Raw genomic sequence first — 19,338 nt, 5'->3', positions numbered from 1 at the left:
GATTTGATGCCTCTCACAAAAAGCTTATTCCTACAGAATCTGTCTTCTAGTTTTTTGTACCAAGTGTCACAGGTTGGTAGACCTGACAAGAAGACTAGAAATAGTGTATAAGCAATATCAGCAGTGTTTTGCAAATAACCACATCTGAACAGTCTCTATTTACTCTGTTTGCTTCATGACACAGGATCTAGCTAAAAGGCACTTCATTGTATGTAAACATGAAAATCCATGTTTTAGTTTATACAGGAAGGTAGGAAGAAGATACTGAATGGCTTCAGAGACATCATGGGAAAAACACTCACTGCTCAGAGCTTTTTCAGAAATGCCAGTATTTCATAACTAAAAATGTTAATATTCCTCTGTCCCATTCTGAGCATGAGTACATCAATCTCATGCATTTCAGAGGACCAGTATCATTTATCATACCATTTGTCCTTACTGTAGTTCAAACATACACTTATCATCCAGGTCACAAAATTGACTTGATAGCAATTTTCAGTAATCTGATTGCCGTGAAGAGAATAAGAACCATAAAAAAAAAAAAAAAAAAAAAAATCGTTAATCCTTATGGACAACAGAACAGGGGTTGCATAGAACTTCAGCAGTCTTCCTTGGATGACACGTGCTTATTTTCTGCTATCCGTAACACTGGCACTTCATCATACACCATCTTGAACTTTCTCTCTTGCACATCAGTATGGAGACACAGTGAAACTTCCAAAATATTGTTTATCTTGATCATGAGATTTTCTTGATGCATTGAACAGGTATGTGAACATGCTATCATTTAAAACAGGGGTGTCAAATTCATTTTCACTGGGCACCACATCAGCCTCACAGTGGCCTTCAAAAGGTCAAGTGTAATTTTAAGACTGTATAACTGTAGGAGTAACAATTGGCTTAAATGGATATTTCTCTATGTTTTTGAATTCTATGAACACATCATATATAATACTTCTGCCCTAAAGGCAGTCCCACAAATGGTACATGCCTTCTGCTGCTCCCAGGGAATCTAGTACTGAGATGGGAGGCTCGAGGGAACAAATTTTCTGTAAAGCTCAAGTATGGTTATGCCTCTGAGACTATAGCACTAAGATGCTATAGCAAACAGATGTAATTAAATTGTTAGAATGACAGCTTGTTTTACACTTGTAATTTCATGCACTATTCAAATTAATGAAAAATGTTCTAAGGGTGGAGGTGTGACACTCTTTGCATCACAAACTTTTTTAAGGTTACTTATGCCTCACATAAAAATCAATACCACAATGAATGAATTTCAGGAATCATTATAGCACTTCTTTTCTTGAGGGGCACTGTTGTAATTACTTACAAAGTGCTTTGAGTGCATGTGGACCTCCAAGAAATAATGAGGCATGGCTAATCTCTGACATTACTGAAGCTAATTAGCAGCAAAAATGGTGGCGAGCAGGATGGGGAAAGGAAAGACAAAAATACAGTAAGTGTTTAAAGATGCTGTGGTCAATGCATGTATCTTGATGTTTTGCAAGTTTGCACTAGCTTGCTGATTTGCATTAATTTTTATCATGCTTCCTTGGATAAGGTTTGGAGATCAAATGGAACAAACATCTTTAGATTTAAATGAAGAAAGGATGAAGGCATCAGGCATGGATGGCTACATGAGAGGAGACAGTTTGATGATAGTAGGGAAATGAGATAAATGAAGCTATAAGAAACTGAGGAGATCGAACAACACTGTGGGAGCACCTGCAGAGCTGAATTGGCTTTCTTCCTTTTTTCTTATTTTCTGCTAAGCAAAGCATTCTGGGACACCAGGGACAGCTGTCAGAGGTCACAGCAACTTTTGAAAATTGGCTTGAAATGAAACAAGGTAAGAAAAACAAAATGCCAAGCAAAACATTATACAGTAGCTTACATTTTTGCTATTGACAGTTTTGCTTTGAGTGCCTATTCTGTTCAAATTTGGTCAAGTTATACTTAGTTTTCCTAGTAAGACATCTCAATATCCTTTTATGTGAGATTCATACACCTACATCTGGATTGGAATATTAGTTGATCTTCGTCACTGAATACGCCAAGTCATATTACCCTTGACTGAACAGACCACAGCGCCTCCTAGAATGTATCTAAATATTCTTTCTTATGAGTATATTGCATGAAACATTTATTTACAATACAGATTTAGAGATACTTGATCCTGATCATATATACATAGACGTGAAGGAACAATTCCACTCTGCTGTAAAAAGAGTGTGATTCAGAATCAGTTCTTTGTCTGAAAACGGGAAGAGCTCTACACTTTGTTCAATAAGCTAGAAATAGTTGTGATGACTTGAAGAAGGCCAAATGTCCATGTAGGGATAAATATGAATCCCATGATCCTGGAAGTTTGCCAGTACAGCTGCCAGACACTTATTGAAAACCATGTGAGCCAAGGTACTTTGAGGCCAAATGAGTGTTAAGAGTAGAAAATGATAATTCCCACCCTGAAAACAAAGAGCCAAATCGTGGATTTTTCACTCAGACAAAACTCATATTGACGTCAGTGGGAATTTTCCCTGAGAATGGTTTCCAGGATTTGCCTTAAACACACAACATGTGTATCCACTATACATTGCAAATTAAGGCTGTGTAGGTAATGATCCAGTTTGATAAGAATATATATATAATATGAACCAATCTCTCCTTAATTTCTTTTTGATTTAGGAAGAAAGTGACAACGGAATTTTACAAAGTATGACAAACACAACTGCGCTGCTATGAAAAAATAGAAGCTTAGAAACTACCCCTAACAGATCAAAGGAGTTACCAGCACAACTTAAGCCAACCTACTGCTTCATTTGTACACTTTAGCAAAGTCAAAGAAACAAGGTGAACTTATTGAACACCCTTATCCCAATATGCTGAACACAAGCAGAGCAGCAAAGCTGTGCACACTAGTAGAAAGGAAGGTTTCCACAAATGACAACTGGAATGACTCAGTTGCAGCGCTAAATCAAGATGCAAACTTGGAATGGACAGAACAGAGAGCACAGTTTTTCTTTGTTTTAAGAGGGCTAATTATTACAAATCAAGCACTAATCCCCTCTATTTCTTATGAAGATGACACAGTGTGGGGTGGGGGAGGAGAAGTCCAAGGAAGAGATTGTCGTTCACATTAATTATTTGCTTAGGATATCCTAGTAATGGGATACTCAACCAAGGAAAAGTACTTTTATATCTCAGTACCTATGAAGGAATCTCTGGTAGATGTTCACAATCTTGTTAGTCCAGATAACTTGCACAATAAATTTAAGTACAATTAAAACAAAGCTCAAATAAGTCATCCAATATTATTACACGCTTAGGAATGTTAAATGACAAAAGCCAGGTTGTGTGTTCAGATGTCTCTTGAACTATGGTATTGAAAATTTTGCTTAAAATTTTTTATTCTACTTCATGATAAGTCATTGTTGAAACAAATGAGCTGACAAACATCAAAAAGAAACTCAGCAGTAAAGTTGAATACTAGCACATTAAAACGGGGCATCATTCAGCCTGACTGTAGAACAACTTCCAGTTTGCCTTATTGCTCTTTGATAAATCAACTTTGATATATCATCTAACTTTGATAAAATATTACCTGTACTCTTGATAAATCAACTTTGATATATCATCTAACTTTGATAAAATATTATCTGTACTCTTGACACTTTAAGATGTCTGTGCATATCACTGTCATGTTTATTGGTTTAGGTGTTCTGTGGTAGTAACAAGTTGTCACAGCCATGGACTAGGATCCTATCACTTTAGCCATTATATAAGCATAGAATTCCTTCTCCAAATAAGTGTTCTTAAAGAATGGATCATTTCCTGTTTGGGCACTGCTCTCTTTTTTGTCTCATAATGTGTAACAGTAGGAACACTTGGCTCTGGAGGCTCTCTTTAGGGAAATGTGTTCATGGAAATTTTTATCTGTCAATATTCAAGATTAAGTGTACTTTGGATGGACAACAGATTTGTCACTCTTGAAAAAGAAATGCAACAAATACTGCAAAATCCTTTAAATTTTATCTACAATAGCTGCTTCACAAATAATAACATTATGGCCTCAAGATAAAATATCTTACAATTTAGCAAGGTTAGAAACCAACAGTTTCCTCCAACTAGGACAAGATATTTTTCTTCTAAGCAAGATCAAAATCATGAGACACTGGGCCATGAATATGTCATTAGTGCAAGGTTATGTATTGCACACTACACACCACAGCGATCCCAAGAAACTTTGATAGAAGGTTAAAAGAGGAAGTCATTGATGCATGAAAGGCTCAAATAATTTGTAGATTCATCCTGTTACAGCTTGTCAAAGGTCATAAAGTTTAGATCTGTCATTGATCAGACAAGTAACTGTCAAAGTTAAGTGCTAAATCAAGTTTACAACATAGTACTTATATCAATCTGACTGCAAACGTCATTAATTTCCCTGTGTTGCCATTACGAAAGACAGATTGGTGAATACAAGGTAAGAACATTTCTAGCATGCCAGATCTCAAAGTCTCTATCAGTTTCTCCCATTTTAATAAGGATGCCTTATAAATAGCCCTGATTTCTGCCACACAAGAAACTCTCTTCCAGGTAATATCATATCGGATTTTTGTTTATGAAACAGTATTTTCTCAGCACTGGCTATTTATGATATTTCTGGATTTTCATTTCCCTGGAGTTTCTTCCTTTCAGACTCCATCCATGCACCTGGAACTCATGGCTTACAGGCAAGTTGGTTTACTATAATAGGTAAAAGCAATGGGACTCTACAGCATTCTAAGGTAAACTTCATAAAAAATCTTAAACCACGTATATCAGAAGCAAGCTAAAAAAGCTTTACAATATCAAGAATTACCTAGTCCCAGAAGGTTTATATTCTGACCAACCACAATCTTTCCAAACATTTGTGAACTGTTAAAGTTGAACCATGATCCAGATTAAAGCATTAGCTCCTCTCTAATGTGGAGGGATACAGATACTTTAGCTAATCTGAACTAACAATCTGACTGTAAATATTTTTTCAGTCTTTATTAATTTGTTTCAGCTGTACCAGTGCCTCTTTTAATTGTTTCCCATAAATATCCCAATGACTGTATTTACAGCCAAGAATGTTCATGAAAACAACTTGAAGCAAACACAAATGTTGAATTTGTATTTAAAAGCTTTTATACTTGAGGCTTGAGTTTAACAGCTTGAGCTTCACAGCAGCATAAGCCAATCTAAGCCTGGGCTTCCATATTCTCAGATTCAATTTCACTTTACACAAGCCACACATTTCCATTTCTGTCCTTAACACTGACACCAGTGTATATGCAACTCCATGGTATGACCAGGATAAAATCTCCTACCCTACATATCCCTGACTACCCTTCAGATTTATCAGCTGTCTGAACTGTTGACCACTCAGTTGTATGATTGCCAGCATGCATATACGAGGAAGAATGAGATTGCGTGGCTGGGATAGTAGCACCATGGTAGTGTGGAGTTAGATTAGTTTAGGCTGCTATGCAGCTGCAATCTGTAAATGAAGCTGCATGATACAAATGATACAATCTGTAAATGAAGCTGCATGATACAAATAAACCGATTTAATGGCCCACCATTGCTAAAAGGGTCTTCCTAACCCACAGTCTTCTCTTCCCCTGCCCAATGTCCTGACTGTGAAAAATTATCTAATTAATTGGTCCCCTCTACCACAAACAATGTCCATTTTATTTCTGGAATTACTTCTCCACTGGTTTAGTCAGTAGGTTCAGGTGATAGATGAGACACTAGAATCAGTAGCATGAAAGTCAGGAGGGTATCTCTACCTAGTTGTATCAGTGATCTAGTGAAGCATTTCATGCAGTTTCACCCTGCGAGTCTAGATCTTCCAAACTGAAATTTCAGATAATAACATGGCCAATACATTTAAAAAAGATCAAAACCTAGACTCTTAATTTTATAAACTGAGGTAAATAAACCCATATAATCACCTCAGGAAAGAAAAAAAAAAAAACAACAAACAAACAAACAAAAAACCCAAACAAACAAACAAACAAAAAACCACACAACTGTGCCACGTAATTCAGGTACCTGAATTTACATTTTACATTTTAGATGCACTTGTTCTGTTAGGCCTGAGGAGGCTGGTCACCACCCATCTTCTCTGGAAGAGCCAATGGAATCTGAATGTCTAATTGTCAGATTCCTTTGATAATCTCAGCTCAAGATGCACTCATATTTGAAAATACTGTCATAGTGAGAATTTCATCATTATGTAGTAAACTACTAATGGACAACCTACAGATCAGATTCTTTTAACACAAACATACACACACAAATGGAAAAATCTTTCTACACTGCCTAGAATAAATTTTATCTTGCAGTTGAAGTAGCAGAGTAGGATTGAAGCATGAAGATGAGTTCTAAAATGAATCTGTGGAGTTCTACTGATTTGAAATCAAGATACAGAATAAAAGAAGTGCTTATGTTTTCCAAGGGTTAGAATGAGGGTTAGAATTTTTTTCTATAGCTCTTATCCTGAGAGGTGTGGATGAATAAAGAAAAAAAAAACACACTTATGTGCTCTTGGAAAGTAATGGATGAAGGAAGACCATTTGAAACTGGTGTCAATAGAACACTGTCTCACTCCACATAATTACCTCACTTATATGGATGTAATATAGGAGAGTTTTTACGGGCATGAGTTTGGAACAACATTTCACTACTCATAAGTATCTACATGCATATGAAAATGAAGGAAATTTTAAAAAAATTAAAAACCTGAAGCAAAACTAAAGAATAGGAAACAAGTCCGACTGCTGAAATATTATGAATTTTGAAACTCTGCATTCATGCATTCATTTTAAACAACTGGCAATTTTTGCTGTCATTAAACAATAACACAAAGTACTATTCTTAAATTCTAAAAGCCTTTCCCAAGTTCAAAAGCCCTTTTAGAAATAACTGCCATTGGGCTTAGTACTTCGTGTAGATTGAGAGAAGAGATACTTCTGCTTCCATCTTATTTTAGTCTTGATTAATCTTCTTGTGTCAATGACATTTCCTGGGAAAAGTCACAGAATAACAATGACCTAACAATAAATGACTTTACAGAATAATAAATGACATTTATACCACTTTATCTTAGTTCATTAAAATAAAAATTTCTTAACACATTTCCACATTATTTACACATGCAGTTGGAGTTAAGAAAATGGCAGCCTCCATTCATACATACAAGTAAATGTAAAATGTATTTTAAATTTAAAAGGAAAAGCTCGTTTCCTTAAAAACCAAAGTTCTTTCTCTACACAAGAAAATGCATAGTGATGTTGTGCTGAGATTGCTGTAGCAACTGCCTGAACTAGGACCAAAGTCTGATCTCGTTTTTACCACCAATAGCAGGTTAGTATTGGAAGCTGTCAGCATGCCTAATTTACCTAACACTGAATCAGCCCAAGACATCTTTAATGCACAGGAAAAGTGCTCTTGTTAGGTGCAGCAGAGGAGGACAGAGAGGAGGAAAATGGGGTGAGAAAAAACAATGGTGTCTAAGATACCTTTGTATGAGAGAGCTGCAAGAGGCAGTACTATTACTTTGGTGACCTGAAAGGAGCAGATAGCATTTGTGAGACTATTGGAGAGGAGATGGTCCCTCTCTGCCTTCTCATACTCATCTCCCTCAAAACATGCACTCCCTTGTACTACAAGATCCCCTAACCTCACTCCGTGTCTTGCCTGTTCTGCAAGAAGCACATAACTGGCAAGCCTTGCTTATCTACCTGCATCTTCTGAGTCACTGTGAAAGAGGAGAGAAGAAGAAAAGACTTAGAAACAATCCCTGTTCTTAGAGTGGCAGTGCTGGATAAGGATACAAGATGTGGTAGATCAGGGCACAGAACTATTGGAAAACAGGACTTTCTGCTACTCATTTCCTCCAACAGTAGCTCCTATTTTCCATCACCCATTCTATGACCATGCCCTGGGGAGCAACAACTGCATTGAGAACTGTGTTGTACAGGCTGGAAGAGCTTATTCCAGCTCCTCCTCCATAGCTTCACACTCCAAATAACCTCCCTCATCTGCACTTACAACAGAGAACGTGAAGATGTGATCCTCCTCTCTGAACTCAGGGGACTGCAGGAGGATAGAATGCCACCCCAGGTGACCCAGCCTTTAAGTAACCCATCACAACATCTAGAGCAATCAAAGCTACCTATAAGGAGCCAAACATCTTTGCAGCTTGTGGACAATTCAGTCCTAGAAAGGACACATGAGATCATTATAATAGAAAATTAATTATTAAAAAAAAAAAAAAAAAAAAAAGCAAACACAGAAATAAAATCATGTTGATATGTATGGTAGAAGTAAAAGAGGAAAAGTAAGTAGAGCCTCAGCATATTGTGGCACAAACCTGGATCAACAGTCTTGGAATGAAAAAAAGGTAATCATATATCTTTACCAACTTCTCGACAAGCAAAGGAATTATCACCTTCTTTGGTTCTTATACTTTACCAATTAAAACATGTTTGAAGTGTGCCACCATGTGTAGTTTTTTAACAGAGCAACAGCTGGTAGTAAATATTTTTCCCTAAGGCTTGAGAGATAACATCCATTTTTCAACATTCCTTCCCCAACTATGCTAATAAAACTCTTATCCTCCTAAACATAACACGTAAATCTAATGTTGAAAGGATTTGTTCAGAAGATCGGGTCTATCTTAGGACCATTAAATAATTACTGTGAACAGGAATTTAATTAAAGTGACAGAAGATTCACTAAAAGGAGTGATGAAACCCAAGAAAAGGTAGGAAAAAAAAAAAACATAAATACAAAGAGATCTAAAGTATTTGGAAACATGGATCCAACATGAAAATCAGAATAGGCACGGCAAAATGTGAGATCATGCATCTGGGGAAAAAGACTCAAAACGAAGATCTCATTGCACAAGAAACCTGAGGATGAAAGATTTGAGACAACATAAAATATTGTAGCTACTCATTTCCCTTTTAGCATTACTGACCGTTTTTTCCCAAGATGACTAAGCTGTGAACATACAGTTATTGTATTAGTGTCTATTTTTTACTCCTCCATTTTTTAAGCAAAAAAAATATCTTATACCACCTGTTTTAGTAGACAGTATTAGAAATTCAGTAAAGGAGTACCATAATTTGCAAAGTGGAAGACAAGCTGAAAGCATCCAATTAATTAGATCATAAAAAATTTTGAAAATATAGTAGAGAAGACAGAGTTAAACCATGACTGAATTAAGGCAGAATGGGATAAACCTGTAAACACACTTAATGTCACCAACGGAGTCCTATAAATTGCAAAGTGGAAGACAAGCTGAAAGTATCCAATTAACTACATCACAAAAAAATTTGAAAACATAGTAGATAGAGTTAAACCACGACTGAATTAAGAGAGAATGGGATAAACCTGTAAATACAATGTCACCAAGTCTGCTTGCAATTCAATTCCGTCTTACCCAATTTACTTTCCTTATTACTTTTGCTTAACTCAGCAATAATCCACAGTGTTCCACTAAGGGTTTGTCACAAAGATACCCCAAAAGTCAATTTTAGGCTGACAAAAAGTTCCGAAACAGACTTTATGCTAGCTGGAAAAGTGTAGCCAATAAACCAACTAGAAACAGGGTTTATATAATTATTTAACACTCAACAACATAAAATATAGGTTGAGATATCAGTTGAGGAAATTATTGGGATATGACAACATAAGAATAATGGGGATCTACAACGTAGACTCATACACTCACAAGAAATAAAAAGCAGAGGCCGCTCGCTCCAGGTTACCCACAAGGAATAATCACTTGCCTGGGTTAGGCAAGGGCTTGCGCTTGGGCTAGACTAGGATTCACACTTACCTGGGTTGGGCAAGGAGTCATTCAAGGATATATCCAGTAAATAATCATTTACCACAGGAGGAGGTGAGGTGCTCTCAGTCCCAGGAAGTTTCCTTAGATGACGTCCCAGACTAAGGAGAGGCATCCAGTTCACAGACCCGCTGCTCTGAGAAGACCACTCAAAGGTGGTCTTTAGCGAGAATCCCATTTTATAGCCTGGTCAGATCTGGTTGTGGGCATTACAACATAGTCCAGAAGCTTCTCAGCTTCTCTGGGTACCTCCTTTGTTGAGGACACAGTCAATTGACCAAGGGTCCCACCCTTCTGCCCCCCAGCTGGGTAGAGGTGAAGTCACACTGCCCCAGGGCAGGGGAGGATGTGACTGTCAGCACCTTGGTGCCACCCTAGATGTGTTGGGATAGGCACAATGGGGCACAAAAGGTGCTAAAGAGCCATCCACTGCCCTATTGAAGGCTCCAGATCTCAGGGGGATGTGCAACTGCCACGGGTTGGTTTTTTTTTTTGGTATGGTTTGGTTTGTTTTTTTCTTATTTGTTTTGTTTTGTTTTGTTTTGTTTTAAGTCATGAAATAGCAAGAGGAGGAACAAGACTTTGGGAATTAAGAGAATTTTACAGAGCACAAGATTTGAACTTACTAGACATGTTTCTAATGGAGACAGAAGCCTAAGTTCCTTCTTGTTGTACTGAAACAGTATAACAGCATAACTATTTAAACAATAACAAGACCTCTAATCATTAGTATTTCAGCCAGTGTGGGCTTTCTGTCCATTTATTCTTCTGAGTTCTGCTCCAAATTCTAAGATTTCTTCTTTTATAATTACATTTCTATTTCAGTTTACACAAGACTGTTGGTAAAAGAAGGTAAAAATTTTTCCACACAAAACTTAAAGCAGGAACATCCTGACTCCTAGAAATACAGTTTCTGAAGATTCCTTGGAGTCAAATAGTTTCTACTCCCTACATCGCTAATTAGAGTCCCTCAGTATTTCTTCACCAGCTCCTTCACAAATAGAAGAGGGTAGGCATTCTTCCACCTCTACCCCTGCTTTATTGATTGTTATATCCTTTGTCACACAAATTAAAAAACAAAAAAATGCACAGCCTGTTTGACTGGATTACACAAACATACACCTGTGGCACCTTGAGTGCTTATTCATGATATTCCTAAGACTTTGTCTGTTTTCATGGTTCTAGTCTTTATTTCTTTTCTTTCCCCTTCCTATTTAGTTATCAGTTGCTCAATTTCTTTTCAACACAGTTATCTATTTTGCAGTCTAGTAACCAATGCTACCTATATTTTTGCAAATTTCAGATATACAAACAAATTCTCCAAGTCTGTACAGCTGCCAGCTGCAAATATGCATGCAAGCATTAGGAAGTCTCCTTTCACAGACTGCCATTGCCAAGATATTTACAAATAAATAGACTAAATTAATCTCTTGCGTGACTCTTCTGAAGCAAAATATTTGGCCTAGTGTGTTCAAAGAGTAATTTTACTGAAAATTTTCTAGTCAAGGGTCCACAAAAATCACACGGAACACATTTATTTCATACCAATTCTCACAATGTACTTCTCAGCTCTTCAACTTCTATGGTTGTTTTCTTCCCTGTTTGGGTTCCATAACTTCCCTTTCTAAAGAAATTGATAGAACAAATAACTCCATTGAGTCTAAAAACTGTTAAACTTTCTCACCCTTTCCTTCTTCCTCTGTTAAGTGATCTTGTGTATTCCACTGTTAGTTCCTTCTGGCCTAACCTTAGCAGACACAATTTTCCATTTTCCAATATAATTTTCAATACTTGTGAAGACTTGATCACCTCTGAAACATTTTGCCAGTATCTGTCTTACAGACAAATTTATCCTCACCTTTATTATTCAAATGGATAAAAGGTGAACACAACCTGTTCTAACTTTTGCATTTTTGCTGAAGCACCAAGAGCTGCTGATGATATGGTGTGTGGCTTTTTGCTTAAGATGTCAGGTCAAGAGACATGTCCATTTTGAGCATTATTCTTCAAGAAAGAGATGGTTCAACTATGTAAGGAACATTTAACAAAGAACTGTTGTTTTTACATAACTGAAGACCTGGCACCTGAGCCGAGCAGGTGGGAAGAGACATCGGACTATGAATCCTTAATGTAAAACATAGTCTTTTCCCAGAATATATACTGATAACTGTATACGTACTGATACCTGTATTTACAAGTTAATTTAGGGGGAAGGACCGAGAGACATTGGACTATGAATTCTTAATGTAATACACAGTCTCTTTCTGGAATATGTACTGACACCTGTATACGTACTGATACCTGTATTGATAAGTTAATTTAGGGGGAAGTGTAGCCATAATACCAAGAATCCATATCTTAAATAGATTGATTAGGGGAAGGCTATTGTGTGCATTGGGATAGTCTGTAAACCCTGAAGTACCCAACCAATGGGGAACAGGGGAGGGAAATTGTGGGTGGGATTTTGGGGAGATATAAGCAGGGGCTTTTTGCCCTATTAGGTGTGCCTAGCTTTAGGTAGAACACCCGGTCTTCCAAAATCGTTATTAAAATATGCTTTGCTGACAGATCCTGCCTGGGCTTGTTATATTTGCAAAATAATTGTTTCCTACAAACTAGAAAATGTCCAGAAGGGAACAAGAACAAACAGACATCTAGAAAATTATGTAAGAACAAAGACTGAAAGAGCAAAAGCTAGTTCATCTTATTTAAAAAAAAAAAAAAAGAAAAAAAAAGTGATGGAGAGATATGATATTATGTTGAATTTTGCTGAAAAGAGGAAAGAGGTAATCTCTTTATCTCTGAAAGGAAGAACAAGAAAAAAACTTAGTATTTAGCAAGGAGATTTAAACTAGACACTTGGAAAATCTTATTAGAAGTAACGGTAAATAAGTATTAGAATATATTGCCTAGGGAGGAAATGAAATCTCCACTGCTGGATTTATTTAAGAACAAATTAGACAAATGTCTTTTTAAAAATGATTTGAGTAGAGTTGATCCTACCATGCACAAGGGATGGGCCCTCTTGGTCTATTCCAGCCTTATTTTTGTGATCCCATGTTCCTAATTCTTCAACTGGTGCTGAGATGTGTCTGGCACTCCTTCACTTGTCATAAACAAAGTATTCTTTCTGATCCCACAGTTCCTGTCCACAAACTTTACCACTTCAGAGCTCTTCATCACAGGGCCTCACAAATCTACAGATTCCTTCACAGCATTTTGCAAATAATGAGCTAAACCTTAGGATTTTGTACTGCTAGTGATGAACTTGAATTTCAGTAAAATCTGTTGCATTCATCAAGTGTGCTGCAGAGGCAAGAGTTTGTTCTCCACCCTCTCAGTCTGTGCTGTAGTTAGCACAAAATTGCTGTTTTCCCACGTAACAGTATGATGTTCCACACAAGACAAGCAGTAATTTCTAATGTGCTGATGCACTTGGCTTGCATCACAACTTATAAAGTGCAAGTACTGGGTTGTACTGTGAGTATCATCCACTTCTTAACTGGATAGAGAGCACTGAAAAAGCTGAGAAATCAGAGGTAAAATAAGGAAGACTGTAGTCAAGTCATTAATGAAGGAATACTCCAGCAGTCTCCCTTAAACTAAAGACATTGCTAAAGGCTGCATTTGGGGATAGTGATGGAAGAAGAATAATACTGGAATCTATGGTCTGTTCTCAGGGCTATTTTATAATTTTATCCAATGATTCTTATCTGAGAAACAGACAAAAAGTGGTATAACATTATTACCATACTACAGCATGCAATTCTTAATTACTGAATATTACCTTATTCTAGAGCTACGTCAGCATTTATTGCTAGGAGATATGTAATGGAAGCTTCAAAATCTACCTGTTCTTAGTATGACATTTAGGGCTAGTAACTGCACTTTATTTAGTCTGAGTTATAAACTAATCCTCTGGTCAAAGTCAGTGATTTAAATAGATCATAGGCCATGACATGAAACAATGCCTAAGAACAAATCTAAAACCAAATTTAGGGACTTTGTAAATACTAATAAACAAGTATGCCTCACTTTTTGGTGACCTCAGGTACAGTTAGAAGCCCCATGTGCTGGTTGCAAATCACTTTAAAATTGTTCTTAAGAAACCGAGTCCATCTGGTGCTTACAACAGCTCTGTCAGTGAGTATGTAGAGTTCAGGTTGTTGTACCTAAGGCATCACAGATGCAGCACAGCCTTGAATGCAAATATTATTTATGTTATACTGACATGTTTAAATCATCATCACAACTAAGTTTTGTTAAACATAATTAAGTAACATCTATTTATTACACACTGTACATAGGTATATGGCCATCCTCAGCAAAGAGTTATCTGCTGTTATTTTATAATCCTTTTTATCATTAATTATTAAAATTAAAGAGCTGACCAGTAAGATGTAGGGGATGATTTCTTTAATTATACATTGGTACTCAGAACTGTATCAGTTATAGTCATTTAAAAACCATAGCTATGAACTGCATTGTGCTGAAGAACACTCATGAGAAATCTAAATGTCGATGCATATCACCAGATATAGAATAATTTACACAGTAAATTAGAACAGAGAGAGGAAATTTACCTCTTCTTCTTCCAGTCCAGTTAGATCCCAGAAGTAACTCAGTCTCATCTGCAAACGCTTCCATTGTTCAAGGAACATAGTAGCTTTAAAAAAAAAAAAAATTAAAATTATAAATCCAATGCACTATGATGAATGTTTGTGTTATTTATAAACCCCAACATATATTTGAATCCCATTATGCTAGGTCATTTCTAAATAAGCACTAAGAAACAAGCCCAGGACCAATTTTAAAGAAAGAACACAAGCAAAGCATGGAAACAACAATTACTGTTTCTTTACAAATAAAATACAGAAAGATAGAGCATGGATTGCCCAATGGCACTGGTAAGTTCTTTTCAGAGATTGGAACTGAACTCATATCTGCTGATATCCATTCCAAGAACATCATGTCTCTTAATTTACCATGAGTTATTGTATAATTAATGAATGCAAAACATATAATGAAACAAAATCTAGGTCTAATCTGTAACACTCTAACTTGCCAAACAGATTTTGCTGTTGAATGTTTTTGTCCTGCATAGATACAGTGATTTTGTCCTAAAGGACTAGCCAGTTGTTGAGTCTCCTGCTTTTCCTTTTTCATTAAGATGAAAGAACAGTTGTACTGTTGTCTCATATTTATGGTCTCTTGACCTTCTCTCATAATTGCTGTTTCGTCTAGATAGTCCTTTGACTAGTTGCTCATGATTTATGGACTTAAGGATTTATTAGAAATAGTACTTCTTATTCTTGACTTGTGGACACCTATTTTCAGATGACTGTATCAATATTAAACCAGTATATACCAACTAAAATCTATCGCTATAAACAACTGAGGGCACTACTTTCCATTTTATTATGCTTCATTTCACTTTTTCAGTTGTTGAAAAGGGGATTGTGAAAACATTGTCAGATCATGGCAGTTTTTTTACCACTTTGAACATCTTTTAGACAGCTCCACAAGACAGATAACAGTGGAGAATTAGACCCAGCTTTCCTTGACTGCATCTACAGTTGGTGTGAGCTGTAAGATAACACTAGCAAAAGTTAGAGTACTATTAGAATAAGCTGCTTTTACAAGACAGAATCTATTCCAACAGTAAACTGCAAATGTTTTCTGCACTGGTATCCTCCCATAATGTAAGAAATAAACATAATTTAAACACTGGACTCTCAGTACACTGAAAGTAAATCCTGACATTAAAGCATTAAGCTGCTATCTCCTGTTCCTTCTTTACAGAGAAGAGGACACATAAAAACTATATTTAGTATGTTTTGAAAACACAAAGGTTTTAAGATATCCTACATACAGAAACATTTGGTTATTTTATAGGGTGTTATTACTCATTCTATTTTTTTCCTGTTATTCAAAAAGTCAGTTCCACATTTACCTCTGTAAGAACTTACTTGGCTAGATGAAGTAGCTGTTCTAAAATTAGCAAGTTTGCACTGATTGACACTAGCAGAAAATTGGTCTCATGATATTCAATTGTCCTTCTAATAAACAAATCTGAGAACTGAAATTCAACATCCAGTGACATTAAGCACAATTAGCCAGGCATTACTCTGTGTTTTGTGAATATGGTCATTTGCAAACAGTATTGCTGGAATCATGAAGATACTTTATGAGGCATCAAGATCAATTAGTAAAAGTATGATTCTTTTCAAGATATTAACCGTATGGTAAGTCACCTGCCTTTTACAGAATGGGAGAAGTCAAGCAGGATAGAAGACTTCATGTGCCCATCATGAAATGAAGTCAGCTCTTATTACGGTACTTTACTCTTTTAACTATACAATTGTAAGTTACGAGACATGCCAGTTTCCACATCATTATACTATGTCTAGTGAAAAAGCACTCAGGCAACATTTAGTCAACATACTGTGAGGCAAGCTGACTAGATGTGTGAATAAGCTCTGTCATTCAGCAGAATGAGCTCTAGATAGAACCAGTACAGTTTCCTAGTAGTAGGGCAGCAAAATTTGGTGCAATCTAATACTTAGCAGGCAAGTTGGGCAGAGTTCCTAAGGGTTACTTTATTTCACTTTGCTGTTCTTTGTATATGATGTCTGCTGTAGTTTCCTGCACTGACAAGCTCAATTATGATGGTCTCAAGAACAGACTTTCCCAGTCCATGGGAAACATTCTTTGGAGGTGGGCTACAGCTCAGAAAGGGTTTTGTTATTCTTAAGTGCCATTTTTTGGCATATTATTTTGATTTTTTTTTTTGTTGCTTTCTGTTCCTTTACAAATTCTACTAGTTTATCTTAGTATAAGGATATATCAACATTTTGTTTTGCACATTGTATTGCTGGTACTAAAATATATTTATTTTGGATGAGGCTGCATTTGCACGGATGCAAGTTTACAGTACAGATTCTTTATCAGGAAAATACTATTTGTCTATGAAAGAGTAAATGAATTGTCAGTCATACACATGCTATCTAAAAAGCTACACTGAAACTTGGACAAGGCAGCATATTTCATGCTTCATGGCAGCAGGTAGACTGTGAAACCTTATCTGTCAATCTAGCCTGTCGTTGGCAGCAATCTGAAATAGGAAAATGCCATTGTGAGAGGCTATAAATTCATCATCTTTTGTCATTTCTCTCTGTTATAGTGCTTACATACTCTCTAACTTCTGTTGAAGAGTTTTCAGAAGCTGCTAAACATAAACTTCTTACTTCCATGATCTGTTCTGTTTGCAAGTTCTTCAAAAATCCTAGCTATCCATACCCACCACCAATCTACAGTCATTTCTAAAACAAGCTGTGAAATTTGAATAGGGTTGCAAAGCATAACACACTATTTGCTGAGGGATGGCTATAGTACAAAAATAAATTTCATCTTTCATATAGGCCCATTTTAAGCACTGAAATGCCACAATAAGGTCTCCTTGGAGCCTTCTCTTCTCCAGGCTGAACAATGCCAACTTTCTCAGCCTCTCACAGAAGAGGTGTTCCAGCCCTCCGACCATTTTTGTGGCCCTCACAATGATTATCTCCATCAGGTCCATGTCTTTCCTGTGGTGAGGGCTCCAGAGCTGGATGCAGTGCTCCAGGTAGGGTCTGACTAGTGCAGAGTAGAGGTATACAATGAAAATTTTGTTTTGTGAACAGTGAATAGGGAAATAAAAAATCATTTTACAGTAGAAATAACCCCTTTAACAATAAATAAGACCTAGAGTGAATGAGGGCAATAATACACAGAAGCACAGAACACACACTTTGCAGGGCGAGGCCGGAAACAATAATACTACAATGCATTCATTAGTCTTTATGAAGTGTTTTGGTATTTTCAGTGAGACAGGGTATATTTGTCATTAAAGAAAACCAAGCTGGTTTAAGTGGAATACTTTAGAACATATTATAATTAAAACAATAATAGTCCCATTGTTCTTGGAATCCCTTAGAGTTTTGATAAAATTATGTGACTAGGTTGTCCCACATGGAAGTGCACTCTGTGCTTAAATTAAACCCTTTTAGGTGCCTGCACTACACCATTCCCCAAATACATTCTTGCCCAAAATGTAGAAGGTGTTAGAGGGACCTGCCATGCGGACAGAAAAGGAGGAAAAACATAGCAAAGCTTAAAGCAGTAGAGGAAGAAAGGACACATTTTTCTTCCCTGAACTACCCAACTCCTCTCCATTTATTCCAAAGCTTGTTGTTGACAGCAGAAAGCCTTGTAATATTGCTTTCTTCAGTCTCAGCACAGGCAGCCCCTCACTGGCCCTCCAAGGCTTGCCAGCTTCATAAAGCCATATGTTCCCATTCAATCCAATAGCACTTTTCTATACATAAGGCTACTACATTCTACTAGTGTGCATTACAGCTTTCACTTCTGTCAACAGCCCAAAGATCAAACGACACTGCTAACGTGCAAAGCAATACTCACCCCAGAGAGCCATGAAGATGGAGAAGAAAACCGTGGCAGGGTTGTCAAACAAGTGGCTAGCTCGAGCGGTGGCACATGCAGAGCTGAGGTTCCAGTAGTCACAGAACTTGTCACACAGGGGGCACATGGTGAAGGCATTGCGTTGATCACACATTTCTTTACTATGAATGACAAGTGCACAAGTTCTTAGATTATTACTACTCAGAAAAGGGGGTATACTCTAGCAGCACCTCATAGCTATTACAAGGTATTTGCACCATACAGGGCTTGAAGTTTCAGAGAACAGAAGGTATGTGTTTCTTCAAGGCACATTTCCATCCGCTGGAATATTAGAATACTTACAGGCATCTTACCAACAGAAAAACAATGCAACATAGCAACCAATCAAATCACTACACTGTATTAGTGAATTAGCGAAGATTGCATCACTGAAGACTGAGGTTGAGCACACTAAAAGAAAATAATTAAAACATAGTCAAAGTGGAATTTTCCATCTCTACATTCAGTTGCATGGTTTGATACAGATCAAATTTAAATTCATTAAAAAGAATTCCAAAGTGGTTGTAAAGGAAATTCTGTGCCCTTGACAAAACACATATTTTTAACATGATGGTACAAAAATCCATGTCAAATACCATGTTACTTCGTGTGTTTGGACTAGCCATAAAAGCTGCATAAAAGCCAGAACCAGCACCCAGGCATGTCCGTTGGTCTGGATAAATCTGCAACGTCATTCACAAAATACACCAGAGGTTTTACTATAAACTGACATATGTTAACTGAATTGAAAATACTACCAAGAGTCTTGTTCTTATCAAGGACATTTTATTTAACAACATTTATTTTGAGATTCACCTCCACCCTGCATTTTATTTGTGAGTTATTTGTAAAAAATAACTTTTGTTTTCCCAGTATAGAGTTTTAACACCTATTTTCATCTGTTTCACCATCTTCAATAAGGTTTTGGCTAAGTTATTCAAGTGGGATCAGTT

General features: G+C 36.7%; 1 protein-coding gene across 1 annotated transcript in view; it reads right to left on the bottom strand.

Moving 5' to 3' along the window:
- ANO2 (anoctamin 2) overlaps positions 1-19,338 on the bottom strand; it is a 190,350-nt gene that overhangs the window by 95,815 nt on the left and 75,197 nt on the right. Inside the window, exons 12-13 of the mRNA XM_013369708.3 lie at positions 18,347-18,507; positions 14,470-14,552 (exon numbers count right to left, since the gene is read on the bottom strand). Coding sequence (XP_013225162.2) covers positions 14,470-14,552; positions 18,347-18,507 — 244 coding nt within the window. The remainder of the gene's footprint in view (positions 1-14,469; positions 14,553-18,346; positions 18,508-19,338) is intronic.

This window comes from Columba livia, chromosome 1 (genome assembly GCF_036013475.1).
Source record: "Columba livia isolate bColLiv1 breed racing homer chromosome 1, bColLiv1.pat.W.v2, whole genome shotgun sequence".
Lineage (NCBI taxonomy): Eukaryota > Metazoa > Chordata > Aves > Columbiformes > Columbidae > Columba > Columba livia.
This window is presented reverse-complemented; position numbering and strand designations above follow the sequence as displayed.